General features: G+C 37.2%; 1 protein-coding gene across 1 annotated transcript in view; it reads right to left on the minus strand.

Annotated features, from left to right (window-relative positions):
• Positions 1 to 12,222: 12,222 nt before the first annotated feature.
• MFSD8 (major facilitator superfamily domain containing 8) overlaps positions 12,223 to 23,680 on the minus strand; it is a 32,901-nt gene continuing 21,443 nt past the window's right edge. The window contains exons 8-12 of the mRNA XM_008699718.2: positions 22,251 to 22,359; positions 19,610 to 19,744; positions 15,848 to 15,951; positions 15,512 to 15,759; positions 12,223 to 13,733 (exon numbers count right to left, since the gene is read on the minus strand). Of these exons, the coding sequence (XP_008697940.1) occupies positions 13,527 to 13,733; positions 15,512 to 15,759; positions 15,848 to 15,951; positions 19,610 to 19,744; positions 22,251 to 22,359 (803 nt within the window). The 3' untranslated portion in view covers positions 12,223 to 13,526. The remainder of the gene's footprint in view (positions 13,734 to 15,511; positions 15,760 to 15,847; positions 15,952 to 19,609; positions 19,745 to 22,250; positions 22,360 to 23,680) is intronic.

The raw sequence follows: 23,680 nt of genomic DNA on the forward strand, positions 1-23,680 counted from the left end.
CACGGCGCTCTCTCCCATTTTCTCCCTCTCCCTGATTTTGCTCCAGGAAAAGGGCGCCCTCCCTTTGTAGCTGCTCGGCTTTCCTCTCCCCCAAATCACAGCTCTGCGCCTCGAATCTGTCAGGTTCTTTCCCTCCCACTATGCAGATTGTTTTCATAATCCTCAGCTTGTTTTCCTAGTTGTTCAAAATAGTTGGATGTTGGTCTAGCCGTGTTCCAAGGACGAGGCAAATCCAGGGTCCTCCTACGACTCCACCATCTTAATTCTGCCCCTAGTATTTCTTTATCTGCATGAAAGGTTGTAGATAAAGGTTGAACACAAAAATGATTATCACAAGCTTAGCTAACAGTAATCACTTCACATAGTTACACATTTTTTTTCTTGTGGTGAGAACTTTGGGTGTGTATGGGAGTATTTAGTTAAAAACATTTTTTTGAGTATAGTTGACACACAATGTTACAGTTGTTTCAGGCGTGCAATGGTCGTGATTCTACTCTACACATTATGCTCTGCTCACCACAAGTGAAGCTAATTGTGATGAGAACTTATAAGATCTCGCTTAGCAACATTCGAATATACAGTGTTGTTGACTGTAGTCACCATGCTGTATATTATATCTCCAGGATTTATTTATCTTATAACCGGAAGTTTTTACCCTTTGACCACCTTCACCCATACCCCATCTTCAACCCCCGCCCCCCTCCCACCCAGTCATCCCCTGCCCATGGTAAGCACCAATCTGTACTGTTTCTATGAGTTCACTTTTTTTCAATTCCATATATAAGTGAAATCATACAGTATTTGTCTTTCTCTGACTTACTTCACTTAGCATTTTAATCGTTTAATATACTCCCACCTCTACGAGTATGTTTTCTGCCATTTATTTGTTAAAGAAACTGTCATTTGTTCTGCAGCATTTCTTAAGTTCTAGAATCAACTGCATCCCAATGGTACCATTTACAATGGAGCTTCTGAATTTTCCAAAAGATCTAGAACCATGATTAGATTTAAGTTTCACTGGGGTGGGGGTTAGATGGAGAGAGAAAGGGACATGAATAGTTCTTAGCTGGTACTGTTTTTACTACTAGGAATGTATAATAACTTGTCCCTTTTTGCGATACTAAGATTGACTAGTAGATTCAGGATCTGTCAGTGAGATCTATGCATTATAAAGTTCTCTATGAGTTTTCCACTCTTAATGATGATTATTACCTAGATTCATGGTTTTACTAGAAATTACAAAATGGTGACATTTCTAATTCTGTCATTCCTTTTGAATTTTCTGTCATTGATTATTAGGTTAACCAGAAATAAAGAGGATACAGAAAAGGCTGGCTTAATGCTTCATTTTTTCCTTTATTTACTAGTTCTCAAAAAAAGTTTGTGCTCTAGACACCACCAAAGGTAACTAATAAAGTGTTTGTTTTTGGTATATTTGTGAACTAATAGATATTTTTTAATTAATTTTTTATTGTGACAAAACAGCATTTCTTATACTTTTGGCTTTATAAAAGTTATTGATGTCTTCTTGATTGCACAAATATTAATAACATTTTCTTTGTGATTGTAACACTGAGCATAATCAAGTATCCTTTGGTGCCTTTTTATTCTTTTTATTTTTTTTAAGATTTTATTTATTTTTTTGAAGAGATAGAGACAGCCAACGAGAGAGGGAACACAAGCAGGGGGAGTGGGAGAGGAAGAAGCAGGCTCCCAGCGGAGGAGCCCGATGTGGGGCTCGATCCCAGAACGCCGGGATCACGCCCTGAGCCGAAGGCAGACGCTTAACCGCTGTGCCACCCAGGTGCCCCCTTTTTATTCTTTTTTACTTGAATTCCACCTTGTGAGATCAAGATGTTGACCCCTGCTTTCTTTTAATTTGCTTGGCCTGGAACATCTGTACTTAGCATTTTATTTCTAACCTCTCTGTGTCTGTTTGAGGAATATCTCTTGTACGTAGCTTAGTGTTGAATTTGTTAGCAAAAAAGATGAAAATCCTTTTTCTTGTAAAAGATGAGTTTATCCTATTTGCATTCATTCATTCATTCATTCATTTGACAGAGAGAGAGCATAAGCAGGGGGAGTAGCAGGTAGAGGTAGAGGAAGGGGCAGACTCCCCGCTGAGCAGGACCCTGGGATCATGACCTGAGCTGAAGGCAGATGCTTAACCAATTGAGCCACCCAGGCACCCCACCTATTTGCATTTATCGATATGACTGATTTGTTTGCTGTTCTGTCATGTTTTATATATATTTTTATATGTCTTCTATATATGTGTATAATTTTTCATTTTGGGGTCTCTCTTTTTTTATAAGATCTTATTTATTCATTTGAGAGAGAGAGAGAGACAAAGATAGTGAGAGAAAGCATGAGTGGGGAGGAGAGGGAGAAGCAGGCTCCCCCCTGAGCAGGGAGCCCGATGTGGGGCTCCATTCCAGGACCCTGGGATCATGACCTGAGCCAAAGGCAGACGGTTAACGACTGAGCCACCCAGGAGCCCCTTGGGGTCTCTTTTATAAGCTCTTTCATTGTTGTATGTTTGGTATTTAGGGAACTTGCCTTCTTATTCTACTGGTTACTTCTATTGCTACCTCTTCATAATATCCTACATTTCCTCAATTTTATATGCTGCCTATATTAGTTCTCTAACATGAGCAGTATTGAAATTATCTCATAAATTTTTCCCTATCCCTTTCCCTCTAACATTAAATGTAATATCCTTTCATTTCCAATAAATAACCTATACAGCTAACAGCAAGCTTATTCCAATCTCTCTATTCTTCCCCACTTTTTGGATAACTTTACTATATCTACATCATGAGAGCCTATAACCATTATGTAAACCCTGTCACCCTTATTTCTATCATTAGTGTTAGTTCTAGAGGTAATATATGCAATGCTCACCACCAGTCCTTACGCTGAATTGTCTCTTGTCATCTTGGTTGTTTGACATTTGTTCACAGCTCATGAAAACAGTATTCCCTGGGTTCTTCATGATAAGTTTATGGACTTTATACTTGAAGGTCAGCTTGACTGAATATAAAATATGTGACTCACACTGCCTTTTTAAAAAGTATCTTAGATATGTTAATCCACTGAGTTCTGGCATAAATTATCATCACAAAGTCTGACTGCAATCTGATTTTCTTTTCTTTCTACTGTGACTTAGCCATTTTGACTTGTACCTACTTTTGTTTTCTTTTTAAGTATTTTATTTATTTATTTGAGAGAGCAAAGAGCACAAGCAGAGAGTGGGGGAGAGATGCAGAGGGAGAGGGAGAAGCAGACTCCCCCCTGAGCAGGGAGTCCAATGCAGAGCTCGATTCTAGGACCCTGAGATCATGATCTGAGCTGAAGGCAGATGCTTAACTGACTGAGCCACCCAGGCGCCCCAACTTTTCTTTAATCCAGAATTTTTAAAATTTATTTTATTTTATTTAAATTCTATTAATTAATATATAGTGTATTATTAGTTTCAGAGGTAGAGTTCAGTGATTCATCAGTTGTATATAATATCCAGTGCTCATTACATCATGTGCCCTCCTTAATGGCCATCACCAGTTACCCATCCCTCCATCCCCCTCCTCTCCAACAACCCTCAGTTAAAAAAGCTTTTGCACAGCAAAGGAAACAGTCCACAAAAACAAAAGACAATGACAGAATTGCAGAAGATATTTGCAAATGTCTTATCAGATCAAGGGCTAGTATCCAAAATCTATAAAGAACTTACCAAACTCAACACCCAAAGGACAAATAATCCAGTCAAGAAATGGGCAGAAGACATGAACAGACATTTCTCCAAAGAAGACATACAAATGGCCAACAGGCAAATGAAAAAATGCTCAACATCACTCATCATCAGGGAATTACAAATCAAAACCATAATGAGGTACCACCTCACACCAGTCAGAATGGCTAAAATTAACAAGTTAGGAAATGACAGATGTTGGCGAGGATGTGGAGAAAGGGGAACCCTCTTAGACTGTTGGTGCGCATGCAAGCTGGTGCAGCCATGCTGGAAAACAGTATGGAGGTTCCTCAAAAAGTTGAAAATAGAGGTACCCTACAATCCAGCAATTGTACTACCAGGTGTTTACCCCAAAGATACAAATGTAGTGATCTGAAGGGGCACCTGCACCCCAATATTTATAGCAGCAATGTCCACAGTAGCCAACCTATGGAAAGAACCCAGATGTCCATGGACAGATGAATGGATAAAGACGATATGGTATATATACACAATGGAATACTACTCAGCCCTCAAAAAAAGAAATCCTGGGGCACCTGGGTGGCAAAGGGGTTAAGCGTCTGCCTTCGGCTCAGGGCGTGATCCCGGCGTTATGGGATTGAGCCCCACATCAGGCTCCTCCGCTGGGAGCCTGCTTCTTCCTCTCCCACTGCCCCTGCTTGTGTTCCCTCTCTCGCTGACTGTCTCTATCTCTGTCAAATAAATAAGTAAAATCTTAAAAAAAAAAAAAAGAAATCCTGCCATTTGCAACAATGTGGATGGAACTAGACGGTATTATGCTAAGTGAAATAATCCAATATTTTTAATGGAATATGTGGTAGTAGATCATTCTGAGTCAATTTTTCAGATACTTGGTATGCTCTTTTCATATGTATGTTTGAGTTTTATTTTAGCAAATTTTTCTTGTATAATAGCTCGTAGAATTTGTTCTCTTTCGGTTATCTTCAAAGACTTGTGCTCTATATGTCATCTGTGCCTAGTTTTTACATCCATCACTGTCTCCAGAATCATTTTAATCTCTCTGTTATTTTAATTTTCCTTTGTCTTTTATTTCCCTTATGAAGTTATCTGTGGTGTCTTATTTACTCTTGTGTTCCTTCTAATTTGGTCTTCATGTTGAGATTATTTTTTAAATTTCTTATTCTTTCCTGAGCTTTGCCAGCAATATTTTCATTTCTTCTTCTCTTATTTCTCAATTTCCCTGAGGAATTGTCTCATTTCTAATTATGATTTATGTCATTTTTTCAAGTTTCCATTATTTCATAATTTCTTTCTGCTCATTTTATAATATTTAGTTTTTCTGTGTTTTATGGGTCAATCTATCTGGCATGCCTTTGTTGTCTAGAAGAATGCCATTTATTTCAACTGTACTATTTTCTTGTTCCTCCTCAGTATTTATTCCAGTAAATAGCACTTGTATTTCAAGCTGTTCATGTCAGAATCCTGGAAGTCATTCTTAATTTTTTTTTTTAAGATTGTAATTATTTATTTGACAGAGAGAGATAGCCAGCGAGAGAGGGAACACAAGCAGGGGGAGTAAGAGAGGAAGAAGCATGCTCCCAGAGGAGCAGGGAGCCCTACCTGGGGCTCGATCCCAGGACCCTGGGATCATGCCCTGAGCTGAAGGAAGACCCTTGACTGAACCACCCAGGCACCCCTCATTCTTAATTTTTTTTTAAGATTTTATTTATTTATTATTTGAGAGAGAGAGAGAGAGAAATTGCGAGAACAAGTAGGAGGAGCAGATGTGGACTCAATCCCGGGACCCTGGTATCACATGCTTAACCGCCTGAGCCACCAAGGCGCCCCCTGGAAGTCATTCTTACCACCTTCTTTTACCTTACCTAATCAACCGATCCTGTCAACTCTACTTCTGAAATATATTTTCCATGCTATGCTTTCAACTCGCAGTCCACTGCCGATTACCTGATCCAAGTCACCGGCATTACTCATCTGAACAACTGCAGTAACCTGCTTGTCTCGAAACATCTACTCTTCCCTCCTGTATCAGTCAGGGTTTCTAGCTGCAAACATTAGAATATGATCTAGTTAGGTTAAGCAGAGAATATATTTATTAAAGGATATTTGTACAGAAAACCTCTAGGAGGGACAGAGATTCAAGCTTTGCAGTTGGGACCAATGCTTGAATAACTGAAGGTAGGAGCTGCTCCAGAAAAGACCCCCTGCCACCTCTGCTCAGCACCGATCCCACAGCCATGCTGATGAAGCTAGGGAACTAGGTTCCAGAAGCTCTGCCAGCGCTTTCTCCAAAATTTAACCACTGACCTTGCTCCTTCACCGAAGTCAATTTTTCTCATGTTGCCCACTTCCTTTTTGCTAATTCCTTATGAAATTTCACATGAGCCAGAAACACATCTTCATGCCTTAGCTGCAAGGGTAGTTGACAGTTTTGGCTCCTAAGAGGAGAAGCTCAGTGTGAGAAATTCTCTAAATGTAGAAGAGTTGTCAGGAAGTGAAGAGTGGCCACAAACATGATAAATGTCCTCTACATCCCATTCCAGTGCATTCTAAAATACATGCCAGATCATTCTAAAATACAAAGCTAATTGTTAAGTTTAAATTAATTGTGGAAATTTAAAAACTCAAAAGTACACATCTAAGTGTATAAGGAACCTCCATGTATCTCCTGCCTAATTTCAACAAATATTTTGCCAATCTTGTTTCATCTATTCTGATGCTCTATCCCCATTAGAGTATTTTGAAGCAAGTCCCAGACATCATGTAATTTCTATCAAATTCTTCAGTATCTATCTTTAACGGATAAGAACCTTTTACGGCATAACCGTAATACTATCACATACCTCAGAATTAGCAATAATTCCTTAATATCATCTAATATTGACTCTAGTTTAGAATTTCTCCATTTGCCTCAAATGTATCCATTTACATTTGTTTTATTTGAAACAGGATCCAAAAAAGATCTCTTAACTTTCTTTTCATCTCTGACTTTTGATCTGTTTTTATTTTTTTATGCTTTTTTTTTTTTTTTTAAAGAAACTGGATATGGGGCTCCTGGGTGGCGCAGTCGTTAAACGTCTGCCTTCAGCTCAGAGTGTGATCCCGGCGTTCTGTGATCGAGCCCCACATCAGGCTCCTCCGCTATGAGCCTGCTTCTTCCTCTCCCACTCCCCCTGCTTGTGTTCCCTCTCTCACTGGCTGTCTCTCTCTGTCAAATAAATAAATAAAATCTTTAAAAAAAAAGAAAGAAACTGGATCTATAGAATATATTGCCTTCTGGGTTTAGGTGATTACTACGTAGAGATAACATTTAATTTGCTTATTCTCTGTATTTCCTGTAAACTCATAGCTTATACCTATAAGCTTGATTAGATTCTGATTTTATTTTTTATTTTTGGCATGAACACTTTAATAAGTGGTGCTGTGTACTTCCTGCTGCATCAGTGAGACACATAATGCTTACCCACTTTCAATGATGTTAAAAATAATCAGTGGGTTCAGGTGTTGGCAGCCTCATTCATCCTTTAGAAAGTTCTTCATTAACTCTTTCACCTAGTTGTTTTAGACTCATTGATGATTATTTCCCATATCTATTATTTCACTAGAGGTTGCTAAATGGAGATTTTTCTATTATTCACTTTGTATTTGTTAACTTGGATTTTTTATTAAAGGGTTGTTTCTCCTTTTTTTTTTTTTTTAAGATTTTATTTATTCGACAGAGATAGAGACAGCCAGCGAGAGAGGGAACACAAGCAGGGGGAGTGGGAGAGGAAGAAGCAGGCTCATAGCGGAGGAGCCTGATGTGGGGCTTGATCCCATAACGCCGGGATCACGCCCTGAGCCGAAGGCAGACGCTTAACCGCTGTGCCACCCAGGTGCCCCGGATTTTTTTTTTTTTTAAGATTTATTTATTAGAGAGAGAGACTGCGCGCGCGCGTGCGCGCGTGCATGAGTGGGGGGAGGGGCAGAGGGAGACGGAGAGAGAATCCTCAAGCAGACTCCCTGCTGAGCCTGTCACGGGGCTTATCCCATGATGCTGAGATCGTGACCTGAGCCAAAATCAAGAGTTGGACATTCAACAAACTGTACCACCCAGGCACCTCTCATTTGGATTCGTCTACAGAAAATAACTTTCCCTCATCAATATTTGATTACCCTGAAGTTTAAGCAAAAGGCAGAATAGATGCTTGAGTCTATTTTCTGGTTTTCTGAATTAACAGCTAAAGCCCTATCAACCTCCAAAGGTGACCAATGGGTTTATTTATTTTTTAATATTTTATTTGTTTGAGAGTGTGTGTGCACGGGCAAGTGGGGGCAGGGGGGAGAGGGAGAGGGAGAGAATCTCAAGCAGACTGTCTGCTGAGCACAGAGCCCAATGCAGGGCTTGATCCCACAACCCTGAGATCATGACCTGAGCTGAAAACCAAGAGTTGGTCACTCAGTCAACTGAGCCACCCAGGCACACCTTTCTTATTTCTAATATCATTTTGAATTTGTAGATTTTCACATATTTATTGTGTTTAAATCAGCTATGGATATTCTTTTCAATGCTTTAATTGCCCCATTTTGGGCCAGTAGTAGTCTCTATTTGACTCCCGTGTCTTTTTGGCAAGACTTTTGTAGTCTTTGCTAACTCTCTTGCTTTCCGGCACAAGCTATCTTAGGTTCACTTGCCCCCACACCTGAAATCAGCCATTTCTACAAAGAGCACACATTTCTTTTTAGAGGCCATGTTACCTTAAATGCCTTCCCATTTCTCTTAAAAGTCCAAATACCTAATGTGATATACTACCATGTTTCCTAACATTGGTATATTACAAATAGGTTATGTCTGTAAGTGAAAAATTGATCTCTTCAGAGCTCCGAGTTGATTGGTAGGGCCTATGTTGTCTGAAGAGACTTGGTACAAGCAACTTCATGTACTTTCCACAATGGTGCATACAATATTTTCTATGATTGCAATGATGTGAGAACAGTTGGGAGGTGTAGGCATAGTGGATAAACATATATATTTGCCAGCTCAACAGACCTTTCTTTGGTGGAAACTCCTCTTCTCCACTCAGCTTTAAATCTGTTTAGTCCGTGTAATTAAGATGAGCCTGACAGGGTTCTTCCCCTCCTGTCTCTTCCACATACAGACGATTGCATTCCCAGAATGGAAGCATGATCCATGCCTGGTTTAGTAGAGGATTCCCCTCCCTGCCCATCTGGTCAGTTCTCAGATGGGTATGCAAGTTAAAGTTGGCTACTTGGAGCCTTTTCTGATACTTCTGCCTGAGCCATTTTTCCCTGGAATTGTGAGTTACAAAAATGTTGCAAGCTTGGGGCTGCCAGTGCCCATCTTGTCGCAGAATGGAGAGTATGTGAAAATAAAGTCAAGCATGTAGAACCAAAAGAAAAAGAGAGCCCTAATGAGATTCTTTGGACTCCTAACTCAAACCATGTCAAAAGTTAGAATACCTCTTACTTACCACTGGAGGAGACCTACTGCCCAAGGTCTTCAAGGCCTTGCATTGTCCCTCTGTAGCCTCAACTAATATGACTTTTTCTCAGTCACTGTACTCCAGTCACCTTAGACCTATTTGTAGCCCCATGAAAGCCCCAATATCTTACCATCTCCAGGGCTTTGTATATGCCATGCCTTTGGCCTGAAATGCACTTGTCCCTTGTCCCACTCTTCACCAGTCCAAACCATTCTCTCCACCAAGCCTTGGTTAATCACTACATCCTTAGCAAAACAGTCCGACTTTCCTGTCAGGTCAGATCTCCTGTTAGTCACCCTCATAGCTCCCTTTACTGCTTTCGCATCACCCATCCCTCAAGCATAATAATTTGTGTAATCACTTCACTAATTAACATAAGTCCCATGAGAAACGGCTCTGTATTTTGTTCACTGCTTTATTCCCAATAATGACATGGTGATTGGTACATAGTAGGTACCCTTTGAATATGTATTGAAAGTACGAATAAATAATTTTAAGGCTTAAGATACATACACATAATAATTTTATTAGAAAATGTACATTCACAATTTAAAATACATTAAATTACAAATAAATTTGTAGTAGTCAAAAATGGTATCGAAAATATCCTGTCACAGTAAGTTAATCTATTCTTGAGCAGATGCAGGTAAATAGTTTATACCCCCCCCAACTGCCAAAACTACATACAGATCTATTTCACTTTAAGCAAGGTAACATGGAGATGCTTTGTGAAATTATAAATCCCTTCAAATATAAAAATCACTTTAAGTTTTCAAAAACGTATCCTTTCTGAAATACAAACTAATTTCAGCAGTTTTTTTCATATCTTAAGGTCTCCTATCATCTTTTTCAATTTATAGTCCACGTGTCCCACTCAAGACCTCAACTAGTATAATCCTCAAACTTTATCTTCCTGCCCTGTCCTCAATCCCATGTCACTTCCTTATCTTCTTTTGTGCCAAGATGTGTGGTGGTATAATCCCCCAGAAAAGAAAGCACTCTCAATAAAAAGAGAGGTGTTAGTCATTTTTGTAAGGTTATAGTTTATCTGAATTATATTTGATATTATAAATCTTGTGAATTTGGGAAACTTCTCTGTTATATTCTTGCATGGAAACAGTTTGCTAAGATAATAGCCCCAGTTAGTGGGCTTCAAATTACATTTTTCAAATATTTCTGCTAATAGGAATCACTGGTATACATAACTTAACTCTAAAATACACAATTAACTGCTCTTGCAACTTTCTGGGTTATTTCCTCCACTATAACAAATTAAGTGGTTTAGAGCGTGGAGTCTAAAGACAGATTGTTACTTAGATAAGTGTCTTAACTTCTCTGTACCTGTGTTCCTTTATCTGTAAAATGGGAATCATAACAGCACCTTTGTTATATAAGCTGGCTGTGAAAATCAAACTGTATGTTACACGGTTACCTGCAATATGGAAAGAATTCTATAAATGTTTGCTATTATTTTCATCATCACCATTATTGTTATTTCTATCACACACTATCTAAACCAAGGGTGGAGTTTACTCTTGAGGATTAGAAGTTACCCAAAAAACGTAAGACTGAAGAAAGAGCTGCAGAACATCAGGGAAGAGAAACCCCAGGACTTGATCAACAGCCAAAAACCTGGTTATGGCTCTGATAAGTCTAACTGAAGCAGAGTCTTGCTATGGGATGTGGAGATGAGTAAAAACAATCTCTAACATTTAATCAGGATGATTTCTGTCATATTAAGCTTTCTAGTAGAGCTACAAGAAGTTGGATATAAGAGTACGGCAAATTTCAATAGCAAAAAAGCCAAATAGTCTGATTTAAAAATGGGCAGAGGAGTGGCACCTGGCTGGCTCAGTCCTTACAGCATGCAATTCTTGATCTCAGGGTTGTGAGTTCAAGTCCCACACTGAGTGTAGAGCTTACTTAAAAAAAAAAGATTTTAAAAAAATTGACAGAGGATCTGAAAAGACATTTTCCAAAGGACATACATATGGCCAGCAGGTACATGAAAGGATTTCCACATCACTATCCTCAAGGAAATGCAAATGAAAACTACAATGAGGTATCACTTAACACCAGTGACAATGGCTGGTATGAAGAATATAAGAAATAAGTATGGATGAGGATGTGGAGAAAAGGGAACCCTTGTACACTGCTGGTGGAAATGTAAATTGGTGCAGCCACTGTAGAACACAGAATGGAGGTTCCTCAAAAAATTAAGAACTACTATATGATGTGGCAATCCCTCCTATGGGTATATATCCAGAGGAGATGAAAGCAGGATTTCAAAGAGATATCTGCACTCCCATGTTCATTGCAGCATTATTCACAAAAGACAAAACAGGGAAACAACCTAGATGTCCATCAATGGAGGAATGGATAAGGAAGATGTGTGTATGTAGTGGAATATTATTAAGCCATGAGAAAGGAGATCCTTCCCTTTGTGGCAACATGGATGGACCTTGAGGTCATTATGCTAAGTGAAATAGGTCAGACAGAGAGGGACAAATACTATATGGTATCACTTATATGTGAAATCTAAAAGAGCTGAGCTGTTAGAGACCAGAGAGCAGGATGGTGGTTGACAGGGGCTGGGGAGTGGAGGAAATGGGGAAATGTCAGTCAAAGAACTTCCTGTTATAAGATAAATAAGTTCTGGAGATTTACTGTACAGCATGGTGATCACAACTAATAATACTGTACTATATATTTAAAAGTTGCTGAGAGTAGATATCAAATGTTCTCACCACAAAAAAGAAATGATAATTATGTGATAGGACAGAGTTGTTAGCTACCGCTATGATGGTAATCACTTTGCTATATATAAGTTCATCAAATCAATGCATTGTACACCTTAAACTTACACAGTGTAACATGTCAATTACATCCCAATAAAGCTGGAAAAACAAACAAAAGATACAGGGAGAAGATATCCTTCCACAGGCCAAGGAGAGAGACCTCAGAAGAAAACAACCCTGCTGACAACCTTGATCTTAGACTTCTAGTCTCCAGAACTGTAAGAAATAAATTTGTTGTTCAAGCCAAAAAAAAAGGAAAGAAAAAAAAGAAAAAGAAAAAAACCAAGAGGACAGCAAACATAGTATAAAGTGCAGATTATAGTGTTTACTTATTTACTTTGAGATTTGAAAATAAAACTTAGAGTAGGAAACATCTGGAAAAATATTTAGAACTATTTTTGCATTTTTTGGTAATATTGATTATCCATATACATAATTCTATATCAGCATTCAACATATTTAGAGGTAGAAATGTATACATAGAGAATGTGATTTAGCCAACTTCAAGTAAACTCAGTAAACTGTTAGAGTAAAGCAATTTTACCTCAAATATTTATTTAGCTTAACTAGACTGGGACTGTCACGGCCCATGCAAATTTAAAATTCTGCAGTTCTGAATAGCTACACAGACAGTTTGAAAACTGTTGTGTCTTCCCTGTCACTACCAAGAGTTGGGAAAAGTAAATAATTAAAGTGATAGTTTTTCTCCAGAATTTAAGGGAGTTGAAAAATGCCAATAATTTTAATAAACTGTTTGCTGTTCAGTATATATACAGTAACACACTTGGCTTGCTTCTAAAGTGAGTTATTATTAGTACTTGAAAGAAAATTGTAATTAGTCCTATTAAAGGTAGTGTAATTCATCTTGATCTCTTAATCCTCTTTATTGCTCAAATATTAGTATTATTTGTGCTTACCTATTAAGTTAGGGGTTACTTAGTGAGATCCTGAACTAAAATAGGACAAAGGTATAGTATTAAAAATAATGGCTTATAAAATGTCAACTAGAATGGCAGGCCATGGTAAATAGAAAATTTAAGAATGATGATTTTTATTAAGAAATAAAAAGTAGGTATCTTCAAATAGAGGTACTTCTATTTAGGTAATTTCTATAATTTCATTTCTTTTGTTATGGGTAATTCATACAGAACTCTCCTTATGGTTTCACTGCATATTTTCTCGTTATTTTAATGACACCCCTGCAGTCTGGGTTAAGAGTAAAACTTCGTATTTATAAACCATTATCCATTCACTCATGAGTTCATGCAACCCCAGAAGAGATGTTATAATAGAATATTTTTTGAAATAAGGAAATTATGAACCAGAGTGTTTTTATATTATCTAACTATTCACAATAATACGTACAATTCCCTGTATTATTCAATATATGTTCCTGTTACTCAAAATATACAATATTTGCAGCCTGACTTTTGGAAACTGACTCATAACAACGATCCAGGAGAGCCTTGGAAGAAGCCGCCCCATACGACAAGTACTTTCCATCACAAGGTTAGTACGTTACTCTTGAATCCTTCCATGCCTTACAGAAAAAGCAACAAGTCTTTTGTAAACCACAAGCAGGAGCAGGATGGTAAGTACTACTACTCCACACACGAGGCTGAATGCCCATCGTGGGCCCCAGGAAGTGTACAGCTGGCTGATGAACACGGGTCCAAGAATCCGTGCAGCACTTCCAGAAGCTGTTAACCAGCCCATGTACACACCCTGTGGCAGGGAGGGGAGAAGGAGAAGCAGACTGATATTCAGGTTTAGTTATTTAAAAAATAAGGATGATACAAAAGATAATAAGGATGATACTACTATTACCAAACTAGGATAAACTCACAAGAATCACGTTCTCCATTTTTTATTTTTAAATCAAATGTAAAACACCTCTGTATAAATACAGCAAATAAAGAACAGTAAACTTATTTGATTAGTCAGTTTAAGAAAAATATAGTAGTATAAGGGGACAAACAGTATCTGCTGAAGCCCTGGAAACCATATAATTTATTAATTACCCTTCACAGCCAACTTTTATTTTATACTTACTATCTTCCAAACACTGTGCTACGTGCTTTATACATATTGTTTCCAACATTCCCAAGTTTCTACAGTTGGTATTCTCCACATTTAACAAATGTGGAAGCTGAAGCTCAGAAAATTCAAGTAACTTGTCCAAAATATGGTTGGCTGACTCCACTATACCACAATGTCACTCTTCCAACTATTGTACCCCAAACAATCTACCCAAGAATGTACACTGCAGCAATACTTTTAATATCCTCAAATTGAAAACAACCTAACCATCCACCAATGGTGGATTAAGTAAATAAATTATGGTATATTTAATGAATGGAATGCTAATCAGTTGCTTAAAAAAATAAGGTCTTAGTAAGATCTTATAATGAGAACATCTATATGCACTGACATGGAAAGAAGGCTATGGCTATTGTAAAAAAATTCAAGACGGAAAAAATGTATGTACATGAGATATATTCTGTGTTATCTTATTTTTTTTTAAAGATTTTATTTATTTATTCGACAGAGATAGAGACAGCCAGCGAGAGAGGGAACACAAGCAGGGGGAGGGGGAGAGGAAGAAGCCAGGCTCATAGTGGAGGAGCCTGATGTGGGGCTCGATCCCATAACGCCGGGATCACGCCCTGAGCCAAAGGCAGACGTTTAACCACTGTGCCACCCAGGCGCCCCAGTGTGTTACCTTTTTCTAAAAAGGCATGAGTGTGCATATGCTTAAACAGGTATTGAAAAATGCAAATGAAGTGAACAGGGGTCAACTTTAGTGTGTTGAGGCTAAGGGGAGCTTTCATTTTCTGCTATACAGACTTCAAACCATTTGAATTTTATTACAACTATCATACACTGCTTTTGTAATTTGCTTTTATTCCTGATTTTGAAAATTTAAAAATACAATTTTATACATTAAAAAACTCAGAAATGTTTTACCTACTATTATAGCTTAAAAACACAGTATTAAAAATTTTCTCTTCTCTTTGTCTTATTTCAATAGAAACACTAATTTCTGCCCTGAAAATGTAAAACTATCAGTGTAATTTTTAAGGAAGAAAAATAGTATTTTCACTTGTGACCATTTAAACAACTTCTATTACAAAGATAAGTCAGAAATAAAACTTGGGGGGCATCTGGGTGGCTCAGTTGGTTGAGCGTCCAACTCTTGGTTTTGGCTCAGATCATGATCTCACGGTTGTGAGATCAAGCCCTGTGTCAGGCTCTGTGCTCAGCACAGAGTCGGCTTGAGATTCTCTCCCTCTCCCTCTACCCCTCCCCTCACTCCAGTGCTTGCTCTCTTTCTCTCTCTCTGTCTCTCTAAAATAAAATAAATAAAATCATTAAAAAAAGTGCTGAATATGATAAAAATCCACCAAGTCAGCTTGTGTAAAAATAAAGAATGGTAGCAAAAAACGTGAGTGCTTACAACTATATTTCATATTGCAAGAGCAATATCAGGGTAACTGACTCACCTGAGGTTTTGGTCCCAGAATTTTTGAATATAACGTATAGGACATAACATTACAGGATGGATAGCCTATTCCAATTAGCGCAGCTGATGTGAGGAACTGCGCCAGATGGATCATGGGAATATACAAGCACCAGGCTTGTTCAATTGGGCAACCAGTTGGTTCTTCATTGTGATCTTCCCTTGGAGATTTCCAAAGAGCAATAATGATTTCCCCAAATGTGGTATTAGGAATTGAATTATTATGTAAATCTGTTAAAACAAAATTAGTACAGTGCATCACTTGCCAATTCTAGATGAATAACAGGGGCTAACATTATAGAATTGTATACGGCTATACCTTCCCACTGTATTTTGGGAAACTGATTTCCCCAAGGTAACAAGATAAAGAAGCCAACCCATACAACGATGAGTCCTCCCAGTAGAATAGCACGCTCGCCAATCCTGTTAAAGAACAGAAACTCTGTAATTTAAAAATAAAACAGTATTACATAGTTTCATTATTTTTATATTTTAAAAACTATGATAAAATATCTTGATCCTTTTAGTTATATACCAATTAATATGAATGTTAAATATAATTTTCCACTAAAAAGAACCAAGTGATTTCAGATCTAGAACAGAAAATGTATATGATGAGCCTGGAGGGGTGCTTGGGTGGCTGTCAATTAGGTGTCTGCCTTTGGATCAGGTCCAGGATCTCAGGGTCCTGGAATCAAGCCCCAAGATGGGCTCCCCACTCTACAGGGAGTCTGCTTCTCCTTCTGCCCCTTCCCTGCTCCTGCTCTCTCTCTCTCTCTCTTGAATACATACATATATACATAAATAAATAAATCTTAAAAATTGAGTCTAGATATTTTTTCATACCAGAGGCTATAGATGCTAGCAGTGACTACTAGGTACTCCTAGTACCTAGATAAAGGTACTCTGAGTCAATTTGAAGATGCTGACCAAAAACACTGAACAGTGTGAACACCAAAAATAATAGTAACGACAACAGATTAAAACACATAAAAATGTTATAATCTATGAATTCATATTATATTAAAATAAAATACTCTTGGTTCCCTTTAAAGGATGTTAGGAAGCCAACTCATTATTTAAAAAATCAGTTAATAAAAGGAAATAGTCATCTTGTCTTTCCTATACAAACTGTACCTCAAGATAGCCAAATAATTGGTGATGAGAAGGTTCTCTTTAAAGAAAAGATTCCAAAAAGTTAAAGACATGATAGAATTAAAAACCAGCATTGTGCAGTGACCTATTAATAAATTAATGAATCTAGGAATGCTCGATAGTCACTAACAGTATAAAAAGAGATAAATAAAATGTTAACATGTCTTGTGATGTAAGCACATAATACCACCTATAAAGTATACTCTTGCCAAAAAATTGAACTCAAATTTCATCAAGCTTCTAGACCTGAGGACCAATTTTTTAGAAATATAGTAAACACAGGAAAATGTTAAAAAAACAAAAAACAGAAAACCACCACAGGGATTCCATCAGCAAGATCTAAAATGTGAGAAACTATAAAGCATACATCCTGGTTTCTTCAATTGGGAAGGGGAAAAAAAAGAGAGAGAAAGATGGAAAATGTATAGACTCAGAGATTTAAGAAACTTAAGAGCCTGAGTCAAGTAAGTTGTGAAACAAAATAAAACAATATGAAACAAAACAAATTTCAAAAACTATTGCAACAGTGGAGAAAATTTGAAAACTGCCTGGATATTTAGAAATGACTTGATTTTTAAATTTATTTTTGTTATTTATTTATTTATTCATTCATTTATTTATTTATTTTTAAAGATTTATTTGTTGGCGGGGGGATAAGAGAGCGCACAGGTGCATGCACTGGGGAGAGGGGCAGAGGAAGAGAAACTCAAGCAGGCTCCCTGCTGAGCCCGCAGCCGAGGAAGGGCTCTATTTCACAACTCTGAAATCATGACCTGAGCCAAAATAAGAGTTGGTTGCTTAACTGACCAAGCCATCCAGGCGCCCCCACGGTTAACTTTTAGAGATACATACTGAAATATTTATGGAAGACATGAAATGATATCTGAGATTGGCCTCAAAATAATCCACATATAGGGGATAGGGAGGGTGGAGTAGGTAGAGGTATAGATGAATCACAATTATCCAAGGATTGGTAAATGTTGAAGTTGGGTAATAGATATTAGAAATTCAGTACATGATGCCCTCTATTCCCTTGTATATGTTAGAAAATCTCCATAATAAAAGTGAAATATACAAACATATCCAAAGACTCCCTAAAACAAAATAAACAAACCCAAACACTTCACATCACCCTCAGAATACCTGTAAGGTCTCACATCTTTCTAACCTGATGTTCTCCCATTTGCCATTTCTTTCATTCTGCTCTGGCCAAACTTGCCTTCCTGCTTCTTTCTAACACTGCCGCTCTCTCCCAACCCTGCCCTTGCTACTCTTTATTCTCTTCCTCTCTCCGTTCTTCATAGTACTTTTTACTACCTGACTTCATATTTTTGTTTATTGGTTTTCCCACCCAAAAGAATACAAGTTCTTTGAAGGTATGGAATTGGACAATCTGTAAGATTGCCTATCAGCAAGACTGCCCTACTCTGTAATGCATTTACTATTATTTAATTTTGAGTTTAAATCTGTGTCTATGTTTGTATCTATATCTTGGCCCCTCTATTTGGCTCTATAAGCATAGGAATCCTCATAGTATCTCCCATTGTACCTAACCCTACACACTGACTCAAGACTTGTTAATTGATTTTAGAACTTTATAAAGTTCTAAAGTATTATTTTTTAAAAGATTTAAAAAATTTATTTACTTGAAAGAAAGAGGGAGTGAGAGAGAGAGCATGAGCAGGAGGTGGGAGAGGGAAAAGCAGTCTCGATCCAGGACCCCGGGATCACGACCTGAGCAGAAGGCAGACGCTTAACTGACTGAGCCACCCAGGTGCCCCTAAAGTTATTATTAAAGTATTATTAAAAGCATTTTAGGAATAATTAAATTGTTAGAATTGTCTAAATTCATCAACTAATGTCCCACCTCAGACTATATGAACGAACTTAATTTTATACAAGCACTTCCCCCAAAGCATGTTCATTACAGTTGTAGTTTTACAAAATGCTTCTTTAAAACAATGTTCTTGGTTGCCTGGGTGGCTCAGTTTGTTAAGTGCCTGCCTTCGGCTCAGGTTGAGATCCTGGGATCCTGGGATCGATCCCAGCAGCAGGCTCCCTACTCAGCAGGGTATCTGCTTCTCGCTTCCCTCTCTCATGCTCCTGCTCTCTCTCAATCTCTCTCTCAAATAAATAAATAAAATCTTTTTAAAAAATTTAAAAAAAGATAACAGGGGCGCCTGGGTGGCACAGCGGTTAAGCATCTGCCTTCGGCTCAGGGCGTGATCCCGGCGTTATGGGATCGAGCCCCACATCACGCTCCTCCTCTATGAGCCTGCTTCTTCCTCTCCCACTCCCCCTGCTTGTGTTCCCTCTCTTGCTGGCTGTCTCTATATCTGTCAAATAAATAAGTAAAATCTTAAAATAAATAAATAAATAAATAAATAAATAAATAAATAAATAAAGATAACAATGTTCTGTGATCAAAATTACAAGTAACTTTGAGAAATGCTACATGTCTTCGTCATTATGGTGATATTATATATATGTACTAAAGATTTGGAAGGTTTAGAGTACAGAAGTTTGGTAATTTTAACCAGAATTTTCCAGACCTAACCATTAAATCTTTTCTGTTGCACAACATATATTACCATACAGCAGAATATAGTTTTATAAAATACGCTTTTAGAAATAAAACATAATGCACAAAAGATACGTTATAAGAAATTAATTCACTTTGTAAAATATCTTGCTTTACCAAAGAATATGCCATATGGTATAGAAATAGCATGCCCCCTTAATAAACTTTAAATCTGTTTGCAAACATTCAAGGACTAAAAGTAATACATAATGAGAGAAAAACTTTAAGTTATTTTACTAACACACTTGTTTACGTTGTTAGCTCTGTTTCATGTTTCACTTTAAAAAAAGTTTTAAAAGTCTATTTTAAAAGTCACTGAAACAAAACCAAAGACACATAACTTACTTCTTGGAAAGTAATTTAATCACCATGAAAATAATAACCGCCTCAACTCCAAGGGCAGCAAGTATTATTCCATCATATAATACAGCTTGTTCTCTAGTCCAGGCATACATATCCATTGTTAATGGAGTAACGATTCTAAGAAAAACAAAAATATTATTCTTATTAAAATCATAGTCATTATAAAAGTAAAACAGAAGCTTTAATAATGATACTGATACATTCAAGAATTTGCATCCCTTTTAGCAATGACATCAGCTCATGTATACCTAAAAAAAAATTAACACATTTTAAGCACATTTTGTTGTTAGATGCACAAGCTACTAAGTTTGGCTGTTTGTATTTTTATTTACTTATATTTATTTTAATTACATAAGTAATATATCTACATTGCAAAAAGCCTGAAGGACAGGAAAAGAAACAAACCAACTGTAATTCTTACCATTCTAACTAACTAGTCATAAATTGGCTTAAATTAATTTCTTTTTAATTTCACTGAAATAAGTAATAACATAATAGTAATGTTACTATTATTGTTATTAGAAACTTGTTGGATTTTGTTTCTTCTTCAGTCTCTTTCATCCCTATTTCTGAATGTATTCCTTTCCCTACTTCTTTTTTTTTTAAAGATTTTATTTATTTGAGAGAGAGAGAGAAAGAGACAGAGAAGGAGCAGCGGGAGGGGTGGGGGGGTGGAGGGAAAAGCAGACTTCTCTCTGAGCAGGGAGCCCGACGTGAGGCTCAATCCCCAGACTCCGAGATCATGACCTGAGCGGAAGGCAGAAGCTTAACTGACTGAGCCACCCAGGCGCCGCTCTTTCCCTACTTCTGAACGTTGTTCTTCTTTTATATGACTGTCTCCTTCCTTGCCAAGCTTCTTTTCCTACTCTCTATCTCCTCTATTAACTGGCTACAAAATGGAATTGAAATGCATTTAAGACATTCATTCTTAAAAAAAAAAAAAAAGAACATCACCATTTTTAATTTTAAATTCAGAACAGCTGATGTGGAAAATGTTTGGTAGTTTCTCAATAAGTTAAACATAGAATTACCATATCGTTCAGCAAATCCACCTCTAGTATATAACCAAAAGAACTGAAAGCAGGGACTCAAAGAGATAACTGTACACCAATATTCATCACAGCATCACAGCATTATTCACAAGTGCCAAAAATGGAAATAACCCAAATGTCCACTGATAGATGAATGGATAAATGAACTGGTATATACACACAATGGAATATTATTTAGCCATAAAAGGTATGAAATTCAGATACATGCTACAACATGGATGAACCTTAAAAACATCTTGCTAAGTGAAATAAGCAAGACACAAAAGGACAAAAGGAAATGTGTTGTATAATTCCATTTATTTGAGGTATATAGATCGGGCAAACTCATAGAGAAAGTAGAATACAAACTCATAGAGAAAGTAGAATACAGACGGGGAATGGGGACTTACTGTTTAATGGGTGTAGAACTTCTGTTTGGAGTGATGAAAAGATTCTGGCAATGGATAGGGGCTATGGTGTACAACATTTGTGAATACAATTAATGCCACTGAACCATATAATTAAAAATAGTTAAAATGGTACCTTTTACGTTGTGTATATTTTACCACAATTTTAAAAAATGCCCCCAAAATCAGATGAACTAAAACTTTCACATATCTCAATAATTTTAAAAATAAAAAAATCAAGCAAATCTACATGTCCTGGCATAAAAATGTTACAATTATTGACAAAGGAATAAACCAAATTTTCAAATGATGTCCATATTCTATGTTGATTTAATACACACACACACACACACCACTACTTAGAGTTGTATAGAAAAAATATTTGAAAAATTAATACTGAAGTATTAGCAGTGGTTACTTCCAGGGAAAGAAGAGGATGTGGAGATACAGTTGCAGTGTATAGAGTATTTATACCAGGAATGTACTATTTTTTTAATATAATGGAAAGACATTTTAAAAATAAAAAGCCATATGATAGGAGCACCTGGGTGGCTCAGTTGTTAAGCATCTGCCTTTGGCTCAGGTCACGATCCCAGGGTTCTGGGATCGAGCCCCGAGTCAGGCTACCCGCTTGGCTGGAGCCTGCTTCTCCCTTTCCTACTCCCCCCGCTTGTGTCCTCTCTCTCGCTTGCTCTCTCTCTCTGTCAAATAAATAAATAAAATCTTAAAAAAAAAGCCATATGATAGCTAAAGGTCAACAAAACCTACACAAAGCAGAGATTTTGTAATATATTAGTTTTCTTCAGGATCAGAGCTTAAATAGAATTAACGCTGCCAGACTGAACCCCATACACGTAAATACAGTTATATAGCTTAAAGTTAACTAAATCATGGTACCAAAGTTTTAGAACTATATTAAATATATATATAAAACTCAGAAAAAGAAAAGAAAGACTAGTGAAACAGATTCCTTTATAAGGAAGTGAGATAAAGTAGTAAGAGTACAGCCAGAAAATTAACTGTATTGAGGTTAAAAGCATAAAATTTATATATACTTTTTACATCATGACAAAAAAATATGCCTTACATAAAGTTTATGAGAACATCAATATACCTGATTAATGTTGCATTAAGAAATACAGGTTATTTACATAATATGATTTGATGAGACAGAATAAAACTTACGTTTCAAAAAGGGCAAAGATAAATAGAACCACAAAAAACAGTACATTGGTGGCCACAACGGCAACTTGATCAATATTTCCTTGGGGAACCTGAGCTTCATCTGTACTTGCTATAATAAACAGGAGAAAAATTATATTACTTAAACATCTAATTTTTCTTATGACACTAAAATAACGTAGAAATTATATGTAGCAAATTCTATGACTAAACATTTAAAATCACTTTTAGGCTCAAAGCAATTTAAAAGTAATGATTTATATGACAGAAGTAATTTTTATTTTCTTTAAAGATTTTATTTATTTATTTGAGAGAGAGAGCACAAGCAGGGGGAGCTACAGAGGGAGAGGGAGAAGCAGACTCCCCGCTGAGCAGGGAGCCTGACCCGATGCTCAATCCCAGGAAGATCCCGGGATCATGACCTGAGCTGAAGGCAGACGCTTAACCGACTGAGCCACCCAAGTGCCCCAACAGAAATAATTTTTAAATGGCATTTAAAAATTAAGTGAATTTTCTTCCCAGGAGCTATACTTTTAATTCTGTTATCTATAGGAAATGCTCATATTTTCTATTAGCTTTCTCTCAATCCAAAATAGGAACTCTATAAAACGATCTCATACTAAAAATATTTCCTTTAAATTTCCATTGCATGGGGCGCCTGGGTGGCTCAGTCATTAAGCGTCTGCCTTCGGCTCAGGGTGTGATCCCAGGGTCCTGGGATCAAGCCCCACATCAGACTCCTCCACTGGGAGCCTGCTTCTTCCTCTCCCATTCCCCCTGCTTGTGTTCCCTCTCTCACTGGCTGTCTCTCTCTCTCTGTCAAATAAATAAATAAATAAATAAATAAATAAATAAATAAAATCTTAAAAAAAAAAAAATTTCCATTGCAGTCGCCTGGGTGGCTCAGTCGATTAAGGGTCCGACTCTTGGTTTCCGGCTCAAGTCATGATCTCAGGGTCATGAGATTGAGCCCTGCATCAGGCTCTGCATTTCAGTGTGGAGTCTGCTTTAGATTCTCTCTCCCTTCCCTCTGCCTCTCCCCCTTGGTGCACTCTCTCTTTCTCGCTCTCAGTAAATAAAATCTTAAAAAAAAAAAAAAATTCCACTTCAAGTTTTTTTCCTATTTCACCTAAATCTTAAATTTACAAGGATTTCAATGAAGACCTCAAATAGTTTATTAAATCAGTTAGTTCTATGATTCACTTCAATGGATATATATTTTGAATTCCAATGCTATGTGAAATTAGTATTAGTAAATATCCTTATGTTATTAGCACAATTTGCAAAGTCCTTCTGTTACTATTTATATTTTTATAAAGAAATCTGGGGCGCCCGGGTGGCGCAGTCATTAAGCGTCTGCCTTCGGCTCAGGGCGTGATCCCAGCGTTCTGGGATTGAGTCCCACATAAGGCTTCTCCACTAGGAGCCTGCTT

This window comes from Ursus maritimus, unplaced genomic scaffold (assembly GCF_017311325.1).
Source record: "Ursus maritimus isolate PB19 unplaced genomic scaffold, ASM1731132v1 scaffold_11, whole genome shotgun sequence".
Taxonomy (NCBI): domain Eukaryota; kingdom Metazoa; phylum Chordata; class Mammalia; order Carnivora; family Ursidae; genus Ursus; species Ursus maritimus.